The 22,856-nt window shown below is 40.9% G+C and overlaps 1 protein-coding gene across 5 annotated transcripts in view; it reads right to left on the bottom strand.

Moving 5' to 3' along the window:
- Positions 1-5,950: 5,950 nt before the first annotated feature.
- The window catches only part of PHACTR2 (phosphatase and actin regulator 2), a 308,396-nt gene continuing 291,490 nt past the window's right edge, over positions 5,951-22,856 (bottom strand). For all 5 annotated transcript variants that reach the window (XM_083176559.1, XM_083176562.1, XM_083176564.1 and 2 more), the window contains 4 exons: positions 21,215-21,276; positions 19,461-19,598; positions 13,791-13,867; positions 5,951-12,003 (listed from right to left, as the gene is read on the bottom strand). In XM_083176559.1, coding sequence (XP_083032685.1) covers positions 11,988-12,003; positions 13,791-13,867; positions 19,461-19,598; positions 21,215-21,276 — 293 coding nt within the window. In that variant the 3' untranslated portion in view covers positions 5,951-11,987. The remainder of the gene's footprint in view (positions 12,004-13,790; positions 13,868-19,460; positions 19,599-21,214; positions 21,277-22,856) is intronic.

Below are 22,856 nucleotides of genomic sequence, written 5' to 3'. Positions count from 1 at the left end.
AAACTACAGGGGCAAATTAATTGATAAATAATGAAGGAAGAATTACAGGTGAAATTGTGGCGTAATTTAATCAACTGACCAGTATGCGGATGATTAAAAGAATCGCCAGGTAAAAGAAACTGACATGTGGTGCAGGCACAACTGAAGCAGCCTTTTTTCTTGTTGGCACCTAACCATGTTGTAATAGGGGGTTCAGGGTCAAAAGACACATTAGTTTTAACCAAAATGTCTTTAAGACTGCGGCCTTTTTAGAATAACACGGCATCACCCGATGCTCACCAAGAGGCAAGGATGTATCTCTCTTAATTAGAGGCCAATTAGATTTAACTAGGGATGTTGTGTCGACTGAAGCCACATTATATCGATTGACCCAGGGCATGACTTTAGACATGCTTTTATCTTTGGGTCTAGATTGAAGTAATGATTGACGGTTTATTTGTAACACCTTATCTTTACAGGACAGCAAATCTTGGCGGTTGAAGCCGCGTTGCTGAAATTTTTCTATAAGGGTTTCAATTTGCAGTTCACAATTTGCACGATCACTATTGATACGATAATAGCGCAACATTTGTGAGTACGGTAAAGACATCACAAGGCTGCGAGGATGACAACTGGTAGGAGAGAACATAGTGTTACGATCGGTAGTTTTTGTATAAACACTAGTAGATATGCTACCTGAATTAAGGGAAACTTTGACGTCCAAGAAGTGAACCTCTGTACTGAAAGTTTCAAATGTAAATTTGATAGCATTATTTGTATCGTTATGTTTTGAAATTAAACGGTGGAGTAGACCAATATCCCACACTACTACAGCAAAGGACACACAACACACAACATACATAAATAACTGACACGGAGGTCTCTCCTCCCTCCGCCGTCCATTGCCCGGGCGCACGCATCCCCAGCCGGAAGTCGGGCTCCAATGACGTCATCAGACCAGGTCTCAGCTACGGCGCCGTTGCTAGGCAACAGGCGACGCTTGCGTTCCACCCTGTGTCCACAATGCCATTCTCCATACTTCCTGGTAGCGCTGCCAGCCCTGCGAACAAGCGGAGAGGGGGACAAAAGAAATAATATACAGGTACTTGTGAGTTATCCGGGCGTCCGATTTTTTGATTGTATGCCTTAAGTTAAGGCATACAATCAGATGCGATGCGATGCGATATCGCATCGCATCGCATCGCATGCGACCATCGGATGCGATGACCCGATTTTTCCATAGGAATCAATGTTAAAATGATTCCTATGGAAAAAGGAGTCCTTTTCATACCCCTACTATCCAAGTGGGCATGGAGTTGGATATAAACCTGTGGCGAGCGTAGCGAGCCACCGAGCCCGAAGCGTGGCGAGCGAAGCGAGCCCCGCGAGGGGACGGTATTCCGTGTCCCCTCGCGGGGCTCGCTACGCTCGCCACGCTTCGGGCTCGGTGGCTCGCTACGCTCGCCACAGGTTTATATCCAACTCCATGCCCACTTGGATAGTAGGGGTATGAAAAGGACCCTTTTTCCCATTGAATTCCATGTTAAAATGGACTCAGTCCATTTTAACATTGATTCCTATGGAAAAATCGGGTCATCGCATCGCATCGCATCGCATCCGATGGTCGCATGCGATGCGATGCGATGTCCCGATCCGACCCGATTTAAAAATCGGACGCCCGGATAACTCACAAGTACCAATATACATAAACCATATCGCAAAACATCATACAAATAAACAAAAGGGATGGACAAACAGGGGCAATGTATGTAAACATATATACATAATATGCAGCATTAAATACAGAGACAGACCAATTAAGATTCACGTAACAGCATTCCAGCTGATTTTATCATTTAACTCATTGGGGAAAATGGTATTTAATCTAAATATCCAACGTGACTCGGTGATAAGCAGGCGTTTAGCCCTGTCACTGCCACGTAACAAATCTTTAATGTGGTCAATGATAAAATATTTGAGTGAGGACAGAGGGTGTCCAGCACTCTTAAAATGGCTTGCCACATGCTGATCAACAGATCTACCAGAAAGTGATAGATCTATGGCAGACCTGTGTAATGCCATTCTAGTACGAAAGGATTGGGTGGTCTGGCCTACATAAAGTTTACCTATACCTGTAATACTAACACAGCTCAATTCCTGGATGTGGCGGTGTCGGTTATCAACAATAAGTTATCAACAGATGTATATTATAAAGATGTTGGTAGAAATACCTTTCTGTTATCCTCTAGCCATCACCCACCTGCCCTCAAACGTGGCCTCCCACGGTCCCAGATGTTGAGAGTGGCGAGGGTAATCAGTGATCCACTGATGTTACCAGATAGATTAGATCATCTGGTGAATAAATTTCGTGCCAGAGGGTATGATCATGAGTTGCTACTCAAACAGAAAGAACAGGACCTTTCCACTGTTCGCATTGAGTTATTACAAGACCGGTCTCAAAATACCAAAAATGTAATTCCATGGACCAGCACATATTCAGTAGCTAGCCCGGTCCTTCAGTATGCATCCAAGGCCCTCTGGCCCATTGTAAAAAATGACCCTGAACTACCAGTGCTTAAGACAATACGCCCATTGGCAGCCTTCAGGAGAGGTCGTAATTTGCGTGACCGTCTGGTGAGAACAGACATCACGGGTATGAATGCCTCTAGGGCACTTAATACATGCACTAAACCTCCTGGCTACTATAGCTGTCATAATTGCACCACATGTAGATACTTGGTGCCATGTAAGAGCTTCAAGCACCCTCACTCGGAAAAACATTATGACATCCGTCATGTGTTGACATGTAGGTCAGAGTTTGTCGTCTACATTTTGATGTGCCCGTGTGGCCATTATTATGTAGGCCAGACCACCCAATCCTTTCGTACTAGAATGGCGTTACACAGGTCTGCCATAGATCTATCACTTTCTGGTAGATCTGTTGATCAGCCTGTGGCACGCCATTTTAAGAGTGCTGGACACCCTCTGTGCTCACTCAAATATTTTATCATTGACCATATTAAAGATTTGTTACATGGCGGTGACAGGGCTAAACACCTGCTTATCACCGAGTCACGTTGGATATTTAGATTAAATACCCTTTTCCCCAATGGGTTAAATGATAAAATCAGCTGGAATGCTGTTACGTGAATCATTATTGGTCTGTCTCTGTATTTAATGCTGCATATTATGTATATATGTTTACATACATTGCCCCTGTTTGTCCATCCCTTTTGTTTATTTGTACAGTATGATGTTTTGCGATATGGTTTATGTATATTATTTCTTTTGTTCCCCTCTCCGCTTGTTCGCAGGGCTGGCAGCGCTACCAGGAAGTATGGAGGATGGCATTGTGGACACAGGGTGGAACGCAAGCATCGCCTGTTGCCTAGCAACTGCGCCGTAGCTGAGACCTGGTCTGATTACGTCATTGGAGCCCGACTTCTGGCTGGGGATGCGTGCGCCTGGGCAATGGACGGTGGAGGGAGGAGAGACCTCTGTGTCAGGTATTTATGTATGTTGTGTGTCCTTTGCTGTAGTAGTGTATCCTGACTAAGGGGATTAAACCCCAAAAGCTTGCCTCAATGCAAGTTTTTATGTGCTGAAGTTTTCTTGCCTCTGGAGTGCCATTATTTTGGAGTGTATGTATTGATTACTACTTGGGCACCGGGGCCCATTATTTTGATGTTTTCATCGAGTGCCGGCAGATTTGGAGCATGTATATGTATATATATATATATATATATTTAGAAACAAGCAGAGGTGCGCTTCATAGTGTAAAACCATTTTTTATTGATAAAACACAGCACTGTGTAAAGGTACATAAAATCAATAAAGACCCGTACCGAGCGGGTAACCGCTGTGGGCTGGATACCACAAGGTTCAATAGAAAACACCCAGGCAAAGCACCTACTACCTTCCAGAGCACCACAGGACCTCAGGCGAGCTGCCGGCTAACCACCAAGAGGGATGGCATGTCAGCGTGTCGGAGACTGTGAGCGTGGATGCAGCAGGAGAAGCTGGGCACAGGTAGAGCTGACGTCACCAGCCCCGCACTAACGCGTTTCGTATCAAAACTTCGTCAGAGGGCGTGGCTGGAGACGGACAGCTCAGGGCTTAAAAATGTGAAGTGACCAATTAGAGTTTATTAAGGTGCGGCAACAGTAATTGCTATTCATTTAGGCAGCAGGTGTAACATTAAAGGTGAGGATACTTGAACACTTATGTATATTTCTTCCATCCGCCTGAATACACCTAAGAAATCATCTGACTTATTCCTTTTTCATGTCCAATTTTGCTTCTTTGTTTATATTCTTATTTTAATTTTGTTATTTTATGTATTTATTTCAATATGCTTCTTGATTCATGTAATCTTTACGGCATTATAACCACTTGTATATATAGCGTGAGGACTCTTTGTTACATCTAGCTCCAGCTAACATGCCGCCTGAGTGTTTTATCCCCGTGATGCATAGTCCTGTGTGTTATATTCAAATAAGATTCATGCTTTGCTGTCTTATCTTTTTGAAAGAAAATTCTTACTTTTATTGTTAAAATGTGGCTGTAATGTTACGTGTTCACGTATAATGTAAAATACTGTGTACATTTAATGTTACACCTGCTGCCTAAATAAATAGCAATTACTGTTGCCGCACCTTAATAAATTCTAATTGGTCACTTCACATTTTTAGGCCGGTTTCACACACTCCGGCTCCTGCCGGACGGTGAAATCCCGCACGGCCAGGGAGCCGTGCCGCACACAGTAGTTTATCATGGAGGGGATGGCCACAGCCCGGCAGCCGTCCCTTCCAGTGGCAGGATCCGGCTGCAGCCGTGCGGCCGGGCCGTCCCGTGTGAATGGACACAATAGTGTCCATTCACAACTAATGTGTGCGGCACGGCTCCCTTGCCGTGCAGGGATTTCACCGTCCGGCAGGAGCCGGAGTGTGTGAAACCGGCCTAAAGCCCTGAGCTGTCCGTCTCCAGCTACGCCCTCTGATGAAGTTTTGATCCGAAACGAGTTAGGGCGGGGCTGGTGACGTCAGCTCTACCTGTGCCCAGCTTCTCCTGCTGCATCCACGCCGGGGGTGTATGCTCCCAATCGACCCTTTGTGTCCTCAGTCTGCCGATAGTTAGGGGAAAGCTCCTCTTAAGACCAGTTTCGCCGCACACAGGTGGCTTTTTCAATTCAGGAATTGAAAAAGCCGGTCTTAAGAGGAGTTTTCCCCTAACTATCGGCAGACTGAGGACACAAATGGTCGATTGGGAGCATATACCCCCGGCAAAAATCTTTTGGTCCAACCCACGGACATTCACAAGCAGCACAGAGTGTTCCCCCTGCCAAAGCTGATACACGGAGGACAGTGATCAGCCAGTCTGCTTTCTACAGCAGCACAAGTCTACACGGAGTTGCGCCCGCCGGAGACTGTGTACTTCAGCCTACAGTCGGCTTGCTGGCTGCTGCAGCAGCTGTAGCTTGCACACCAAGGCAAGGCATACTGGTCAAGTGTGCCCACCCACTCCGCACTACACACTGTAGATTTGTGAGACAGTGTCAATCCTCCAGCCAAGCGACCAAGGCACCATCCCCAAACAGACACCTGCAGCTGTGAGGGATCCACTCCATTTTTTCCAGCATTTACCCTTGCCGAGAGGATTACAAAAAATATTCGACCAACACAGACTGTATTTGGGATTACCCCCCCATGGAGTGACTGCTACTACTGTCCCATTTGGTCCAATCCAGGACTTGGTAACTATTTGTTACACATTTATGCTAACGCATTGATATGCCCTTCTTTTAATTGAATAGTGCATGCATGCAATTTATCCAATACCTTTTATCCTTTATTTTATTTTATTCTATGTGTGTTATTTAGTGATTGTTAATTGTGTAATAAATTTATACTGATATACAGGAGGCGCCTACTGGTTTTTAGTGATAACCACTGGAGGCTTGATTTTTTTTTTTACAACTTTTTTTATTGAGGTAACAATTGTGTTTCGTTATATAGTAATAAGATCTACACATTGTTCTAAGGCACTTGAAAGTGTGCACAGCAATGAACTCTACAATATAGTAAGACTGTATACAGAACTGATTTGTTTGTTAATGGAAGTATAGAACACAAAATAAACTTATAACAGTACAGCATATAAAAATGATAATACATTTCTGTCTTTCGGTTACACCAGTGGAAAATATATATTATATAATACATATATGCATATTGTGTTACAGTACAAATAAAGAACAAATAATTTTATTTTGCTATTTAACCAGTGTACATTTCCAGTTATTTACACTCACAGAAAATACTCTGTGCATCCTACATAGGCAATGAATCACTTCACTACAAATCAAATGATCTTCATCTACTGATTACAGCTGCCACGCTAAATAAAACCTTCATAACATCCACAAAAAAACCACAAGATACACTCCTGTATACATGGTTTAAGGCAAATATTGCAATATATCTTAAAGAGACACCAGAAAGACACATCCTGATGCTGTCATTATTTAGCATTTACATAAATATACCATGCTATACAATTCATTATTGACATCTATGTAAAATATATAAATTGCTGTATAAGCAGCAGTAATCATGACCAATTAGCCAAGCTGTATTTACTTGTACACCAATAAAAGTAAGACCATTTAAGCAGTAACAACTGGTTTATTTATCATCTTTTTCTTAAATCTTCAGGCAAAAGCAATCTACAGGCCTTGCAACTGTGGAAGTTGGAATGGTAAAAAAATAAAATAAAAAAAGACCGATATAGGGCTGGATGTATTGACTCTCGAGTTGGCTGGAGGTGTCTGTTCCCTAATGAACTCAGGTATTTTTCTTAAAGTGGCAATCATTTACAAGGCAAAAAACATTCCATTGCTGCTTTAAAAAAAAAAAAAAGTCAAAGTTCAGTCAGGAACCCACACCTCCGGCCAACACTGGTGCCATTACATCCGGACCATAGAAAGGGAATACTTCAAAGTTAAAACATTTTTTTTTTAAATTGACATTTGCTATAGGACTTTAAATTGTAGTAGTTCAAACATCCAAACTGCAATATATACTGTGTTTTCTCTTTAGACCTGTTTACATGAATCATTTGAAGTCAAAATATATTGTAACTTTTTAATCTCTCTTGGAATTATATATATCTTAAATGGAATGTACCTGAATCCAGAGTATTTAGTGCAGGCATGGGGGAACCGTGGCTCCCCAGCTGAACTACAAGTCTCAGCATGTATTGCCACAGTTTTAGCATTCCGTAATCGCAAAACTGTGGCAAGGCATGCTGGGACTTGACTATAAGATATTGGGTATGACCAGATTTTATAGGCCCATACACACTAGAAGATTATTTATCCAATCTGGCTGGTTGGAATGAAAATCTGGAAAATTTTGGGAACAAATGACAATTAACCATTTTCTCCTAAACATGGAAAATAGAGGAAATGGTCATTCACAAAAATTGGTTAAATCTACTTATGCAGAGGACGGCTTTTGTCCATTTTCCAACTTTTGGGAATAAACGGTTGATTCTAATTTCCCCCAAAATTCCAGATTTCCATTCCAACCAGCCAGATGGGAATGATAATTTTCTAGTGCGTATGGGCCTTAAGATGCATTTCTGCAATGAAAATAATCGTATTTGCAAAACATTTGTGAGTTTGGCGTTACAATATTTTTTAACTGCTACATTTGTGGATCACTTGGGGATTGTTTCAATTAGAGCTTATGAGCAGACCATGCCCGCTTCATAGTTCCTAAATTGGTAATTTTGGCTTGCAGTCCAGTAGGGGGCAAATAATGTTTGGCACACAAAATATTATTCTTGCAACATATAGTCCTGTATCTTGAACACGTGGCAAAACAGAATTCAGATTATTATATTAACATTTAGGTCTATTAAATGGAAATATGCACCGCAATAATACTATGTTTGCTAACTACTATATGCAATATAAACCAGTGTCTTTAATGCAGTAAATTACCTAAAATCTCTCATTAATACTTAATTCCAATGTGGTATGTTCCCGAACTTCGTTTCTATGACTAGGGTTTACTGCCCTGAGCTGTAATGTTTATGCAGTTAGTAGATGTTGACAGCGTTTGAAGTTTGAGAAGGTTGTTTTGGAAATGTGGTTTTTGGGCTATTACGTTTAAAGATGATATGGCATCTAACGTAAATGTTTCTACCTTCCCTTCCTAATGTGCCCTAACACTTACATAACACTGCAATTTTTAAGATTGTACAACTTAAGCTTCATTGTTGAAGATATAGAAAAGCTTTGCATGTTTTATAGACATTTACACAGATTTTTTAAAATTTCAAGCCATTGTACAATACAAAGATGACTTTACATGCAACCTCTCCCTTGTAGAGAGCTTTAGCAAGCAATTATTAAATTAAAAAGACTGTAATTGGGAATGCCTTTACTGCCCACACAGAGCTGAAACATTATACAGAAAAAACCTGGTTAAATAAAAATCACTTAACATTTTATTCCATTTGGATGACTCTCATAGATAAGATATTTAGATGATATGCTGTCCACAACTCACAGTCTATATTCTAAGCATGATGCTAATTGCTTTGGCAAGATGCAAAACTACATTGCCTCTAATTTTAGAACATCCCATTGTCCTCCATAAATATAGCAATGAATCTGAGCATATAAATATTAGAGAAAGTTGTACATTAATACTGAATAATTTAGGCAATTTAACGGAAAGACAAAAGTGAAGCACTATGGTCAATCGGAGCGTGCAGTAAACAGAAATGACTTGGCCCATATTTACCATGGCAACAGTTGCAATAGCAAGACTGGCAGTATGCGAGTATAGTATAGCTATAGTGTGGCTGCACCATCATCTGGCATGGAGATATTGGAATATCATGGTAAATTACAATACAGTATCCAGATGATACTGTCGGTCAATAGGGTCTCGGTTCACAGTCAATAGGCTGACACCATGTAATCAATGTGGTGAAAAAGGTTGATAGGGACAAAAGGTAAAGAGGTAAAAGATAGGCAGTGTGTAAGGTCGGCAGGTTCAAAAGGTCGACATGGCAACGGAAGACTTTATGGGGGTCTTTTACATTTTTTTTCAAACTTTTGCTTGATTTAATTTCCACGTGGTCTACAACTTGGACTAGTAACCTTACCCAAAGCCACAAAGGTGCTTGTTTCCACAGATTGTGGCCACATACTGTATGTACAATACAAAATGAGACCCCAAAAAAGTCAACCATGGTCATGCATGACCTAATCGAGTCAACCAAATGACATATAATTCTGGACACTTTAGATGGCCATCTAACGATGATGTCATTACACCAGTCACTGATGTATGTGCTGATTTACAGTAGGGGTGCATTCATTCCTATAATACATTCTAAAGTAATGACATAACCCATCATTTATATACAGGGATTATTTGCAGGAGTTCACACATATACTGTATTAGCATAACGTATATTATAGCGTTATTGCATCATTGTTTAACATATTAATTCTGTTCACAAATCATTTTTGGGAATTAATAATTCTAATCCAAAACACATTTAATATTTTTATACCAATAAAAGCTGCATTACAACTTCCATGTTTAGCATTTTGCAATCTATAAATACTGCATTTTAAAAAGTAAGGCCAACAGAATACATGGGATCAATGGTGAAAAGTGAGGGTCCAAATTGAATTATCCTCTGCACATACTGTGGACTTGCAGCTCCCAGAAGTGCCTGATTCTTCCCAATTACAATTTACTGGTTGCACTTAACCAGGATTTCAGTTTGGAAACTCACAATAGCTGATCAGGAGCATTTAACTATACCGTAGCTCCCATGCTCTAACCCCAAAATCCATGGTTTACTGTGCGAGAAACCAGGCTGCAAATTGAATTGCTTCAGCCTTTAAACCTGGGAGCTGCAACCACACAGAAAGTCCCATGACCACTTATATTTTGCCCAGAGCGCTAACTGTATTTCTTGGGTCAGGGATAATGTACATGAACGCCATCTCAAACATGTTTGATAAAATCCAAAGAAAGGTGATAAAATTTGTATTAAATATAAAAAAAGTTCAATGAAGAACAGACTTTTACCAAACTTATTTCAAAAGCCCAGTGATGGAAAGTAATGCACTCTTTGAGCTTCACACCTGATGAGGTCATGGATATGATGTACAAAGGTGTTCACACTGCTGTCTGGCTGACTAGAAGGCTGTAATATGGTCATTAGACAGAAAATACCATGGGAGCTATTTAAATGTACTTTTTCTGTATACATGTTAAAATCTATTTTGGCAAGGTGGCCATTTTCTTCACTACATATAAGATGGTACAGATAATAGACAAGATAAATAAATATTTATGTACATTAAGTATTTGATGTTTTAGAGGGTTTGATACGAAATCCCGGCGGTCGGAATCCCGACAGGGGGGGTTTGTGTGTGTGTATCGCCCCCCCTCCCAGCAGGCCCGGTGCCTCGCTATGCTCGGCACCTCCCTCTATAGGTGTCGTGGACACCCATAGAGGGAGAAAGTGTCGGGATTTCGGCGGTCGGGATTCCGATGTCGGGATTTTGAACGCCGGGATTCCGACCGCCGGGATTATAACTGCATCCCGTTTTAGAAGTAGATCACTCAGAGTAACTTAAATTCCAGACTAAAAACCACCTTGGGATCAATTCCATCCAGAGTTAAAGTGTTAATAATGAGAAAAGTCAGGTGGGACAGGTAGCCATTGTCTGCAATCAATAATATATTTTGTATAGAATTTTCAGTGCCATGATGCATGCAATTAACTATACTGTATCCTTTAAGGAAGTTAAGTGCTACTAGTTATTTAATCAGATGCCTCTTTAGTGTAAACATTGCAGAATTTCTGCAATGGATGCATATTATACTTATATGGACACTCTATATGGTCTTCCTTTTATTCATTCTCTTTGTCATAACGTGCCTGGATCTATTAGTAAGGGCCACTGTAACTGTAACTCTTTGGATTACACGGATCTTAGTGTTGAGTGTCCATGCCCAGATTCACCAAGACATATTGTGGGCAGGGAGTTAGAGGAGGTGTTACTGCGCTCACTTGATAAAATACTATGCTTTGCTGTGGCATGCTTCTAGATGGGGGGAATTCCATCTCCTCCATGTCTGGCCTGGGCCCACCGCCTGGGGTCCTAAACAAGCCTGGACCTGGTAATCATCACCCTCTTCACCCCTGGGGGTACCAGATTGCCAACCTCTGCACTGGAATGGTGACTGGTAAGGCATTTTTCTTATATTTTTCTTTATAAGTAATGCTACGAAGTTTGCCAAATAATTAAGAATTTTCTTCTGGAAAACACAGGATTCTGGGTATGATCTTAAAACATTCACCTGCTGTTTTTAACAGATTAATTCAGTATATTTTCCAGCAATAAAGAAACACTTTATTTTCATTTTAGCTATCTTTTTCCTATAAAAAAAAATGTCATCACATTATACATACACCCTGTTCATCAAGGAAATTATTAATAAAACGATAGTTTTGTTTTGCTGCCTTAGATGAGATAATACATTATATGGGAATCAGAGCTGTGAGAAATCCCCACAAATTTCAGCTGTCAACTATTACAGTGACAACACTTAGAACAGCCATATAATGTAACAGCCAAGTTCAGATAAGTAACACGTGACTGATAGCACTGTTATATATTTAGGCATCTAGAAGTCTGCAGGAAGTATGTGAGTCAGTCACAAAGCTGCATGGACGTCTCAGCATCTATACAATCTTTGCTGCTAGTTTTCCACAGCTTCTCTTCTTAGTACTTTTATCCATATAATGCCAAAAATAAGGCCCAGGGATGATTTTCAGTTAAGTATCTTGAACGGAAACATACAAAACAGCCACAAGAGACACATGTGCACATGCTGATAATGGAACAGTTTTTATACATCTCAGCATGAACTTCCAGCCTGACGTGGTCAATAGTTTTCATTTTACTATGGACGGTGAAACCTTAAAAAAAAAATAAAGAAAGAATTATTGTACAATTATGAGCTAAAAGCAGTGCAATTAGATAGTATGACACTTCTGAATTTTATCAAGCAGCAAATTAAAAATAGCAAACATTCTCGCATATGTTAGGCTCAATAATACATGGGTGGTTCAATAAGTAAGGTAACAAGATCTCTCATATGTCTAATGTTCTCAATTACATATTTAATTTTCCATCAGGCCAGAGCAGGTACTGTACTCATACCATTCATACTGTCTCAACATCAGCTGTAAGATGGTGGGGCCGGTGGATACATGCTCAAACATTGAGGTACATATTGTAATACGGCTTACAATTATATCCATCTTATCAAGGTGTACCATGGGATTCAGTATTGAATCCCGGCGGTCGGGATCCCGGCGTTCAGAATCCCGACGCCGGAATCCCGACAGCCAAAATCCCGACAAGGGGGGGACGTGGATCGCCCCCCCCTTGCGGGCTCGCTGCGCTCGGCACGCAGCGGGCCAGGTGCCTTGCTACGCTCGGCACACTAATTTATTCTCCCTCCAGGGGTGTCGTGGACACCCCAGGAGGGAGAATGTGTCGGGATTTCGGCGTCGGGATTCTGAACGCCGGGATCCCGACCGCCGGGATTTTAACTGCATCCCGTACCATAATAATGTTATATGTATAATGGCAGGACAGGTGTTCAAAATAAAAAACCATCTAGATGACCAAGCACTTGAGATAGTAATATTGCTGATAAACTGAACATCTACATGGGTACTGTGCATAACATAGTTCACGAGCAGCTGGGGTACATGAAAAAAATTAACAAAACCAATAGGATATTATAGTCTCTCATGCACTTGATGCAGTACCATGAGGAGGGAGTACAGTTCCTGCAGGATTTTGATACAGGTGATGAAATAAGGGTGCATCATGTGACACCGCAGAGAAAGCAAGCATCCATGATATGGAAACATGCTTCATCCTCACCTTAAAAAAAAAATTCAATACAACTCCATGAGCAATAAAAGGTATTGGAGACCATGCTTTGGGACCACTTCATGTTGATTTCCTCACCAAGAGAGATCTGTTGCATGATCACACCTGGCCACACTTATTCAACCGCATGTATGAGTTGTTACTGGGGCACTCTCCTGACAGCTCTGATGTAATTCCCATCTCCTTGAAAATTTAAGTAGTATCTTCAGTGGTGAAGGGTGTGATTGTTGAAGTAGTATCTTCAGTGGTGAAGGGTGTGATTGTTGAAGTAGTATCTTCAAAGGAGATTTGCAACTGTTTGTGAGTTTAGCAAGTGGTCATATCCTTTCTCCAAGCTCTTAACACTGCTTTCTTCTATGCTGGGATAGATGCCTTGGTGTACCGTTGTAACAAATGCTTAGACAAATATGAGGACTATGTGGAAAAATAATGTGTGCCAATGCCATACTATTGATTATAGGTATATGCACGAGTGGAATATATGTACACAATGAGATGTCTTGTTACCTCATTTATAGAACCTACTTTATATTTCCCGAACTATTCTGGTGCCAACTGTCTTTTGTGGATGAGTAGGAAACAATGAGGTGGTGACAGAACGTACGCGCAGACGTATCAAGCCTGGAGAAGTGATAAAGTAGAAGTTGATAACACAGCAACCAATCAGCCCCTAACTGTCATGTTAAAGGTTTTTAAAATGACAGTTATGAGCCGATAGGCTGCTGCGTTATCACCTTCCACATCATCACTTTACTGGGCTTAATACATCTGCCCCATAATAACAAAAAGAAAATCTCACCGTGTAAACTGCCGACTTTCTTCGTGCACCTCCATTTCTGTACTTTTAAACTCATTAAGCTCTTTCCGTATCGCAGCCTGAAAAGAGGACAAAAATAATATCATAACAAGTTAGTCCTTTCTATATCCCAAATGATTTACCACAGTGACAGAGGTGTGTGTCTATATCTGAAGTTCATTTGAAATATTTTTCTGTTTACTGTACGAGCATTACAACTTAAAATAACCCCCCTCACCATGGCTGCCGCTAGGCGCAGGTGCAACCAGTTTGCCCCACTGCGCACATAGGATGGCAATGATTATGTATATCTTACCAAACGGAAAAGAAACATCCTGATCAAGCACTAATAGATATACATATGCACATCATTTCTAAAGCATTTTACAGAAAACAATATCAACTTTCAGGATACAAGAATCTTCCTCTCTATTCATAGAAGATGCTTAATTTGCATTTACAAGGTTTTGGAAATATATTTATCTGGATTTCAGTAGTGCTCATATACAACATCCTATAGTGTAACCCAAGTACAGCCATATTTATAGTGCACGACTGGATGTTGCTAAGGAGTCTTATACCCCTTTCAGACAGAAAAGTCTGAAAATCCCGGCAAATACACGGCATTTCAATTTGCCGGGAGCAGCCTGACCCCCCTTCACACAGAAGAACAAATTACCGGGTTGAAAATTTCTACCCGGTAATTTGCTGAATAACACGGGTATTTCTTCTGTGTGAAAGGGTCAACACGGGTCATAAATCCCGTGTCCTCGACCCTGGTCAATTCCCGGGTCGGAGACACGGGATTTACAACACGGGTGTGCCCTTTCACACAGAAAAAGGTATTTAATGAAATTCCCGGGTGGAACTGCTTCACCCGGGTATTTCATTTTCTGTGTGACAGGGGTATAAATAGTTTTTTAGTATTACTCTAGTTCTTGCAGTGTGCGCACAGCAATTCCTAATGTAGTACTGGAGCATAAATGTTACAGCATGTCTCTACAGATGAGTCTAATTGCATGTCAGGAACATGGAGATTGCAAATCCAAATGGGGGTCCATGCATGCACCAGTATTTATTCAGGTCTGCAGTTTTTTAACAACCCTGGTTTTTCCTTTTAAAAAAGGCAGACAAATCATGCCAATGCTTTCATCTCACAGGTGCTTGTACATTCCCCCCCTTAGCACATTATACAGATAAAAGGAAGCCTGAGAGACTGGATAATGTAAGAATACAGGAATGGCCCCTGGTTTGTGAGCCACAAAACTATTTTTGACACATCCTTGTTCCTGGTGGAAACCAGGCATATACTTTTACATTGTGTATGGGAAAGTGCATGTCTTCCAATATACAGTAATAACCATGATGAAATGTGTAACCGTGCACATGACAAATTATGAACGCTCACATAATGGAGGCTTTAATGAAATGAGCAGTTCTTTAGGATAGGGGTTCCAAAAACAGTTCTGAATCACAGCACCCTAGAGAATAACATATTTTTCATGGCATCCCTATACCAAAAGTTTCTATTGAGAAATTTGCAAAATAATATTAAATTATATAAATTATGTTTATATGACATTTTTAGGGTCAGTTATGTGGTGAGGGACAGCATTCACTGCTGTCTGTCCACATATTGTAAGATTGGAAGCCACAAACACTGGTTTTGGCTATTATACCCCTTTCACATTGCACTTTTAAAAAACGGTATATTGCCATTTTTTTTCCATTTTAAAACGTTTAAGGCTGCAATGTGAAAGTGCCAGAGTTGATTTACCGGTTAAAGTTAACCGGTATTTCAACACGGTTAAAAAGCAGTCCTACACGTTTTAAAGCCGTTTTTTTGGCAGTTTGAACAGCTCTATTTCAATGGCTTTAAACGAGTCCCTTGGGGGTTAAACGGGTTGAATGTTTGAATGGTATTAAATGATTTTTAAAACGGTTTTCACCTGCAATGTGAAAGGTCTTAAGGCTCTGACCCGTTTTAAAGTCCCATTTAAGAATACAGGGTCATTACCCATTTCTGCAATGTGAAAGCAGTATTACATTTACCAGAAATAATTAGAATTAGTCCTGGACCACTAACTCACGGCACCCTGCAAGTGTCCCAAGGCACCCCAGGGAGCCACAGCACACACTTTGGGAACCACCGCTTTAGGAATAGAATGGTAATGATGAGAAGTGTAGCACCTACAGCACATGTAATGATTTGGTTGTACAATAACCTTCATATATATGGAAAAGTCTTAACATTTTTATGTTTTAGTACGTAACTTAAGAAGGAATTGACATTTGGTTATTGCAAAAGTTCTCCCTTGTTGTACAAGCCAATGCAACGGATACCAATAAATACAGTAGGTATATTTAGTATATAGTATAGTGTATTATTTACAAAGTGACTTGTATCCAAATAAATAAGACTTATTTCAAAATAAAAGTAGATTTTGTAAAACCTTGCAACTTTTATTATATAAATATATATCTATAGATTGTAAGCTTGTGAGCAGGGCCCTCCTACCTCCATGTCGGTTTGTTCCTACCCAGTTTGTTTTATCACTGTTGTTCCCAATTGTAAAGCGCAGCGGACTATGCTATGCTATATAAGAAACTGTAAATAATAACAATAGTAATAATACAGTCACAGGTATGGGTCATAGGGTAGACACTATAAAGGTCGACCACTAAAGGTCAACAGGGTTTATGCTGTCACATGAAATAGATCGACATGGCTAAGGTATGAAATACCGCCTGTTGGCACAAGTCAACAAAAAAAAGGTGAAAAACTCATGTCAACCTTTTGACCCTGTCCACATTTTATGTGTTGGTCTAAACCCTGTTGACTTTTAGTTGTCGACCTTCATAGTGTCAACCTAGAGACGGTATCCAATAGTCACGGTGAGAAAATGCCACTATAAGGATGACATGCACGGATTACAGGCTGCCTGGCTCAACTTGGGCTATTTGTGCGGAGGGGTTTTCTTTGCCCAACCCTCATCCTGCTGTCCCAAAGGGCATCAGGGTCCCTGGCATAAAATGGGAAATACATTCTGGGGCCTCTAAACTTGAGATAAACTTGTTTGTATTATTTGGATTTATTCTTTGTTTTCTATTTAAGTGATTTCCAGATAATACTACGATATATCTGCTCCTGTTCATGGTGGCTCTCTAGCACCTCTTGTCTAATGCTATAAGCTTCCCTAGGTCACATGTGGCAGTAGTTTTGGATTGTAACAATTACATCTATTTCTGTAGGAAAAGCGACAACCAGAACTCACTGCAAATTTGCGAACAGATGGATGATTTCAGAGAACAGCTTAATTAAAGTAGAAAAAAATCAGAGACATTTGGTAATCCTTTAAGAGCACAGACCAGAAGGAAAGAGAGAGAGAGATAGATAGATAGAGAGAGAGAGAGAGAGAGAGAGAGAGAGATAGATAGAGAGAGACATCTAATTAGTGATTTGCTTCCCCGGGGCTGTCAGGGTGTTAGGTGCAGAACATTGGACGGGGCTTTGTTAAAACCAACACAAGTTATGATCTCTGATAGGGGGATTGACCGAACAAAACTGGACTCCTGAACCTTTAATCTGTTTATATCCATTGCTGTTTCTAGCCTGGCGTGCATGCAAGTCATGCGGTCTGCGTGCCTCATGTTATTTAACAAATCCTTGAAGAGCATAAAATGTAAAGACATGTATTGTATTCATATGATCTGAATAATTTATTAAAAACAGCATATTGTTGGGGGGGGGGGGGGGGGGGGCGTGGCTTCGGCGGACAAGTAAGAGGATGCTATCTCCTGCTGCTCCCCGCTTCAACCATCCTATGTGCACATCCTTTCTAAGCCCATTGATACCTGGCCACCTATGCTTGCGGGGGAGGCCTCCTAGCACACCCCGGTCCCTCTGCACACTGAATTGAGCCGCCCACTTCGTCCGGTCGCAAGCTGCGGAGTGGGTGTCTGGTGTCTGCGCCATCTTGCCGCCGCTTCCAACTAGAAGAGCGCCGATCCTTTGTGCTCCCGCGCTGATCTGCACCCAGCAGCAATGGTCTCCTGTAATACCGCCTGCGCGCCTGACCCGCATACCAGCACACGGCCAAGTAGCCGTAGTACAGGTTGATATATTTAATATATCAGTACTCCATTACTGGAACACTCTCTCATTTGTTTATTTCCTATGAGGATACCAGTGTGGACTGCATCTGTAATATCCTAAATTCCGCCCTTTTTTTTTGCATACCGTATGTCCATTATGTCTGGTTCACTGCAGCAGATTCTTCAGAACTTCATCTGATTGCGGGTCGGTGTGCTCGCGGCCGGTTTTGTTCCTGCTGCCACTGTCCTCTGTACATCCGCCATTGTCTATTAGGGCTCCATATTATTCCCATGATTATAGAAGCCTCTTTTCAACAACTACTGCAGGCTATATACACTTCTGCTGACAGGCTTATTGTCAAATTGGCTGCTGTGCAGTGGATGCTCCATCAACCGCCATTGTTCCTGATAGGTGTGATCCTGGTGAAGAATCTGCCTCAGTGCCATGATCCTGCAACCTCTGCAGCGCCTACATTTGCTACTCCCCTGTATAGGTTACCCTGGCTTGATTTATCCGGTTATGAGGGTCCTTGGTAATCAATACCTGTGTGCTTGGATGAGGCTGTGGTCCACACAAAAATTCCTCCATTTCTCCTAATTTCAGCTAAACGATTCTGGATTTCATGTTTTGACTCTCCTAGATATGGGTCTGTCCACCATCTATATGTGCCATTTATACCATGTTTTCACTATACTACTGATCCTTGGAGCAGGACTGTCACTGTACCTACTTACCTGAAACACGTTGACACTTGGCCGGACTAAAAGATAATGCTACATATACCAGCCAAAATGAAAATAGGGTACTTTTTTCCTAGCACGGCGCCCACGATTTTCATCTTATGCCATAGTTTCGATCGCATCGCATGCGACCCGATGCGATCAGACCAGATTTTTAATTGTACAGGCACCCTGATGGGTGATTACTGTTAAATGCACCCCCACTATGAACACCAACCCGAAGCGTGGCAAGCGCAGCGAGCCCACGAGGGGCGGCGGTACGCGTCCTCTGACCATTTCATACCCCCACTATCCACGTCGGCGTAGAGTTGATTTTATACAGTGTGGCGAGCGCAGCAAGCCACCGAGCCCGAAGCGTGGCGAGGGGACGCGGATTACTTCACATGTATTCCGCGGCCACTCGCCACGCTTGCCACACTATATAACATCAACTCCACGCCGATGTGGATAGTGGAGGTATGAAAAGGTCGGAGAACGCGTACCGCCACCCCTTGCAGGCTCGCCATGCTTGCCACGCTTTGGGTTGGAGTTGATAGTGGGGGTGGCGTTTCGCCAGCAACAATAAGACCCGCTACATCTGTAGATCGTGGGGCTTTGCCTATTACAAATAAGCAAAACCCTGCTCAGCACGATCGCTTAGTACAAAACATCATAGGTGCACCATGGTGTATGCTGAGTGATCGTGCTGAAGCCCATCGCTCAGCCAAAATGCCAGTCTGCCGCATCTGTATGCTCCTTAAGAATGGCAAATATCATATGATGAACATTTATAGAAGTTAACTGAGATCCAGACGTACACCTGCACATTGATATATATTTGGAAAATGTATTCCTTGCCTTGTCAGCGGGAGTTAGCCTTGCCCAGGGTTTATCCGCTCGGCGGTCATAGTCTAGAGAATCTGTAACCTCTACATATTCATTGAAGCGCAAGATCCGTCTGGCCTGCAGTTCAGCCACAGAAGGCCTCAGGCTCAGCTACAAATCAGAGAAATACCACAAGTTAATATAACAAACAGCATGATAGATTTATTTTATCATGTAGTATCTTGAATAAGGAATATATGCAAACTGAGATCTCTATTTCTAATATCATGGAGTATTCACATCTCACTGATCCTTTTCTGTGTGTTGGTAAATATTTTTCATATTTTTCTGGTATAGAGTAATCCCTCCCTTTCATGCATCTGGGAAGCAGCACTACACTTATTGTGCTGCAAATATTTTATACTACTTTTGTGAGGCGTGAAAGGTACTAGCATTTGGAGGGCATGTTTGTCCTTGTAGTGCCACTCTAAGGTGCTTACACAATGTACAATTTTTTTTACCAATTTCGTGGAAAGACATTTCCCTTGAACCCAGTGTCCTGGACGAAAGATGTTGATGAAAGATATTGACGACAGACGGAAGACGACAGATCTAGCTACAGTTTATATGCTCTTTTTGAAATACATCCAAATTGAGCTGTATGCACAGTTGACGAACAATCTTCATGAACAACTGGCTGGTATGCGCATCATCATTCGTTGTTCGTCACAAACGCACTGAAAGATATTTTGAGCAATTTCGTTCAGAATGGCCGAGATGAACGAAATTGGTCAAAAAAAAAATGTACAGTGTGTATAGACCTTTAGAGGATCTTGGAGTGCCTCTGTGTGAGTTGGATCTCAATATAGGTATATTTATGTATGCAAAATAACAATATATAATGACATGACCCAGAGTGGGCACTATCATTATGTAATATAAGGGGCCATCAGGAACAGAGATGCCTTTATCATATCTTTGCAAATATATGCAAATGGAGGTCTCTGTATTTCTATTTTCATGTAGAATTCAAATCTAATATATATTAAAATAGCTAAATTATAGTTTTAATTTGTTTGAAATAATTATTAAAACAATATAAATAAGATTATTTGGAGATAGAGAAGTGAGCAAAGTGATGGGTTAAGTAAAGTCACAGGATACTAGGTGGCACAAAAAGATGTACTGTATTAGTAGCACAGAGAATGAAAGAGGAAGTTATTTTGGCCTCACTATTAGCGGTACATCCTGTTTGGGACTCAAGAGAAAAAAAACTGATCTGTTGTCCCTTCAAATAAGAAAGTGTGTTGGAAACCCCAGCTAATCACCATATGGCTCGCCAGGTAGAGGTTGGTTACCATGATGGCCAATAGGATACACATTGCTTCAAAACGTGATATGCTGTAGGATTAATTTCCTTTGTGTATGTACAGTATGTGTACATGTTATAGACTGCACATCCTCCTCCCTACTGTTCACAAACTGTCTGATTGTCTGTACCAATTTTTCAGCTTTAAGTATCAGATTAGTGACTAGCGTTATTGATGTGCACAAGCATTTTGTATGGTCATCTGCACATTACACTTATATATGTACAGGATTATGAGATGTTTGGGGTTATTCAGTAAGGATCTCAAAAAGTAAAATCTTTCTCTGATGGGCAAAACCATGTGCTCTGCACATGTTACATTTGCCCCACCTATAGTGCACATGGTTTTGCCCTTTAGAAAAAGATTTTGTTTTTGAGATTCTCACTGAATAACCCCCACGATACCAAGAATTCATACCTTTCGTGTAAGCCTTCGCTTTAGTTCCTTTCTGGCTTCCTGCTCCTCCTCTTCATTTTTTTCTGGTGCAGAAAGATATAAAGAACTTTCAGACAACATTATTATTTTTTAGGTCATTCATGTAAAATGTCAGAAAGCAATAAATATTTAATTTGTTTAACCCTTTGAGTGAGAGATTTGCAAAATATCCGCTGAAACCGCCAGCGTCGCTTTCATTTGTTATATAAATTCAAATAAACAATGTTCTGTTAAAAATATTATATTTCCTATATAAAAAGGTATACATTACAGGTCATTATGATGAATAAAAATGTTTGCTTGGCAATTTTCACACCTATTTTGACAAATTCACTTGGCACTCAAAGGGTTGAATAAAGTGAAGGTCATTTATGAAGATGCAAAAATGTCACTATCCCTATTAAAGTTTCTCCCAGTTGGTCCATTTCTCCAAGTACACTACCTTGTGTCATTTTCAACTTCATCCTCTATTCCACACACGATCTTGGTGTCTCTTCCTTTAAAACACTGACAGAATATTTCCCTATCTAACTCAGGGGTAGATTTATTAAGCTCGGTAAAGTGATAAAGGGGGAAATTTACTAAAGGAAATTTGTAAAAAAAAATAGGTGTATTTGTAACCAGAAATACACTTATTTTTGACATTTACTAACCCGAAAATACGGCAATTCGTATTCGTATTGATGTGCTGTCAATACGAATTGCCATATTTTCGGGTTAGTAAATGTCAAAATTAAGTGTATTTCTGGTTACAAATACACCTATTTTTTTACAAATTTCCTTTAGTAAATTTCCCCCAAAGTGTCTGGTTTTTATCACCGGCCAATCAGATCCTACCTGTCATTTTTCAAACCAAGCCTGTAACTTCACAGGTAGGAGCTGATTGGCCGGTGATAAAAACCAGACCGTTTATCACTTCACCGAGCTTAAGAAATCTGCCCCTGAATTTGTTACCAAAATCCTTATATATTTTATCACTATCTACTGCCTGGATTACAGCAAACTCTTGCTTTCGATACTCCTTAAATAGTTGTCTTTATAATCTACAATAACCTCTCACCTGATTCTACTCCCTGTGAGCGCTCTACCAGCTTCAGCGCCAGATGTATAAAGTTTAAAAAAGTGATAACTTGGAGAGTGAGAAATAGCCAGCCAATCAGCTCCTACCTGTCATTTTTCAAACCCAGCCTGTAACATGACAGGTGGGAGCTGATTGGCTGACTGTTTCTCACTCTCCACTTTATCACTTTTGAAAGCTTGATACATCTGTCCCTCAGTCCCATCTTCACGCTGTGCCCCACTATTGTCTTTGGAAATGCTACAGTATCTCTCAATATGGTAAGTGCTCATAAGTAAGCACTTCGCTACCCCTCTTTCATAGCTACACCTCCTTCATCAACCTGGTATACACCAGGTTGTGGTACCGTAAAAATAAACATTTATTATGGTAGAATGAGTATTTTCCATTAGTACATGAGTGTTTCATAGCATTTATGCAACAGAAGATGGCTTTCTTTTACTTCAGCTGCTGTACTTGCAAGTCCACAATCAAATTTGTGTTTAACCAAAATTGTACAATAAATGTGAGTTGTGCCAATAGTCGGAAAGGGTTAGAAGTTGATTC

Source organism: Crinia signifera, chromosome 3 (assembly GCF_055691185.1).
Source record: "Crinia signifera chromosome 3, ASM5569118v1, whole genome shotgun sequence".
Taxonomy (NCBI): Eukaryota; Metazoa; Chordata; class Amphibia; order Anura; family Myobatrachidae; genus Crinia; species Crinia signifera.
Note: the sequence above shows the minus strand (reverse complement) of the source record. Positions and strands in the feature narration are given on the sequence as shown.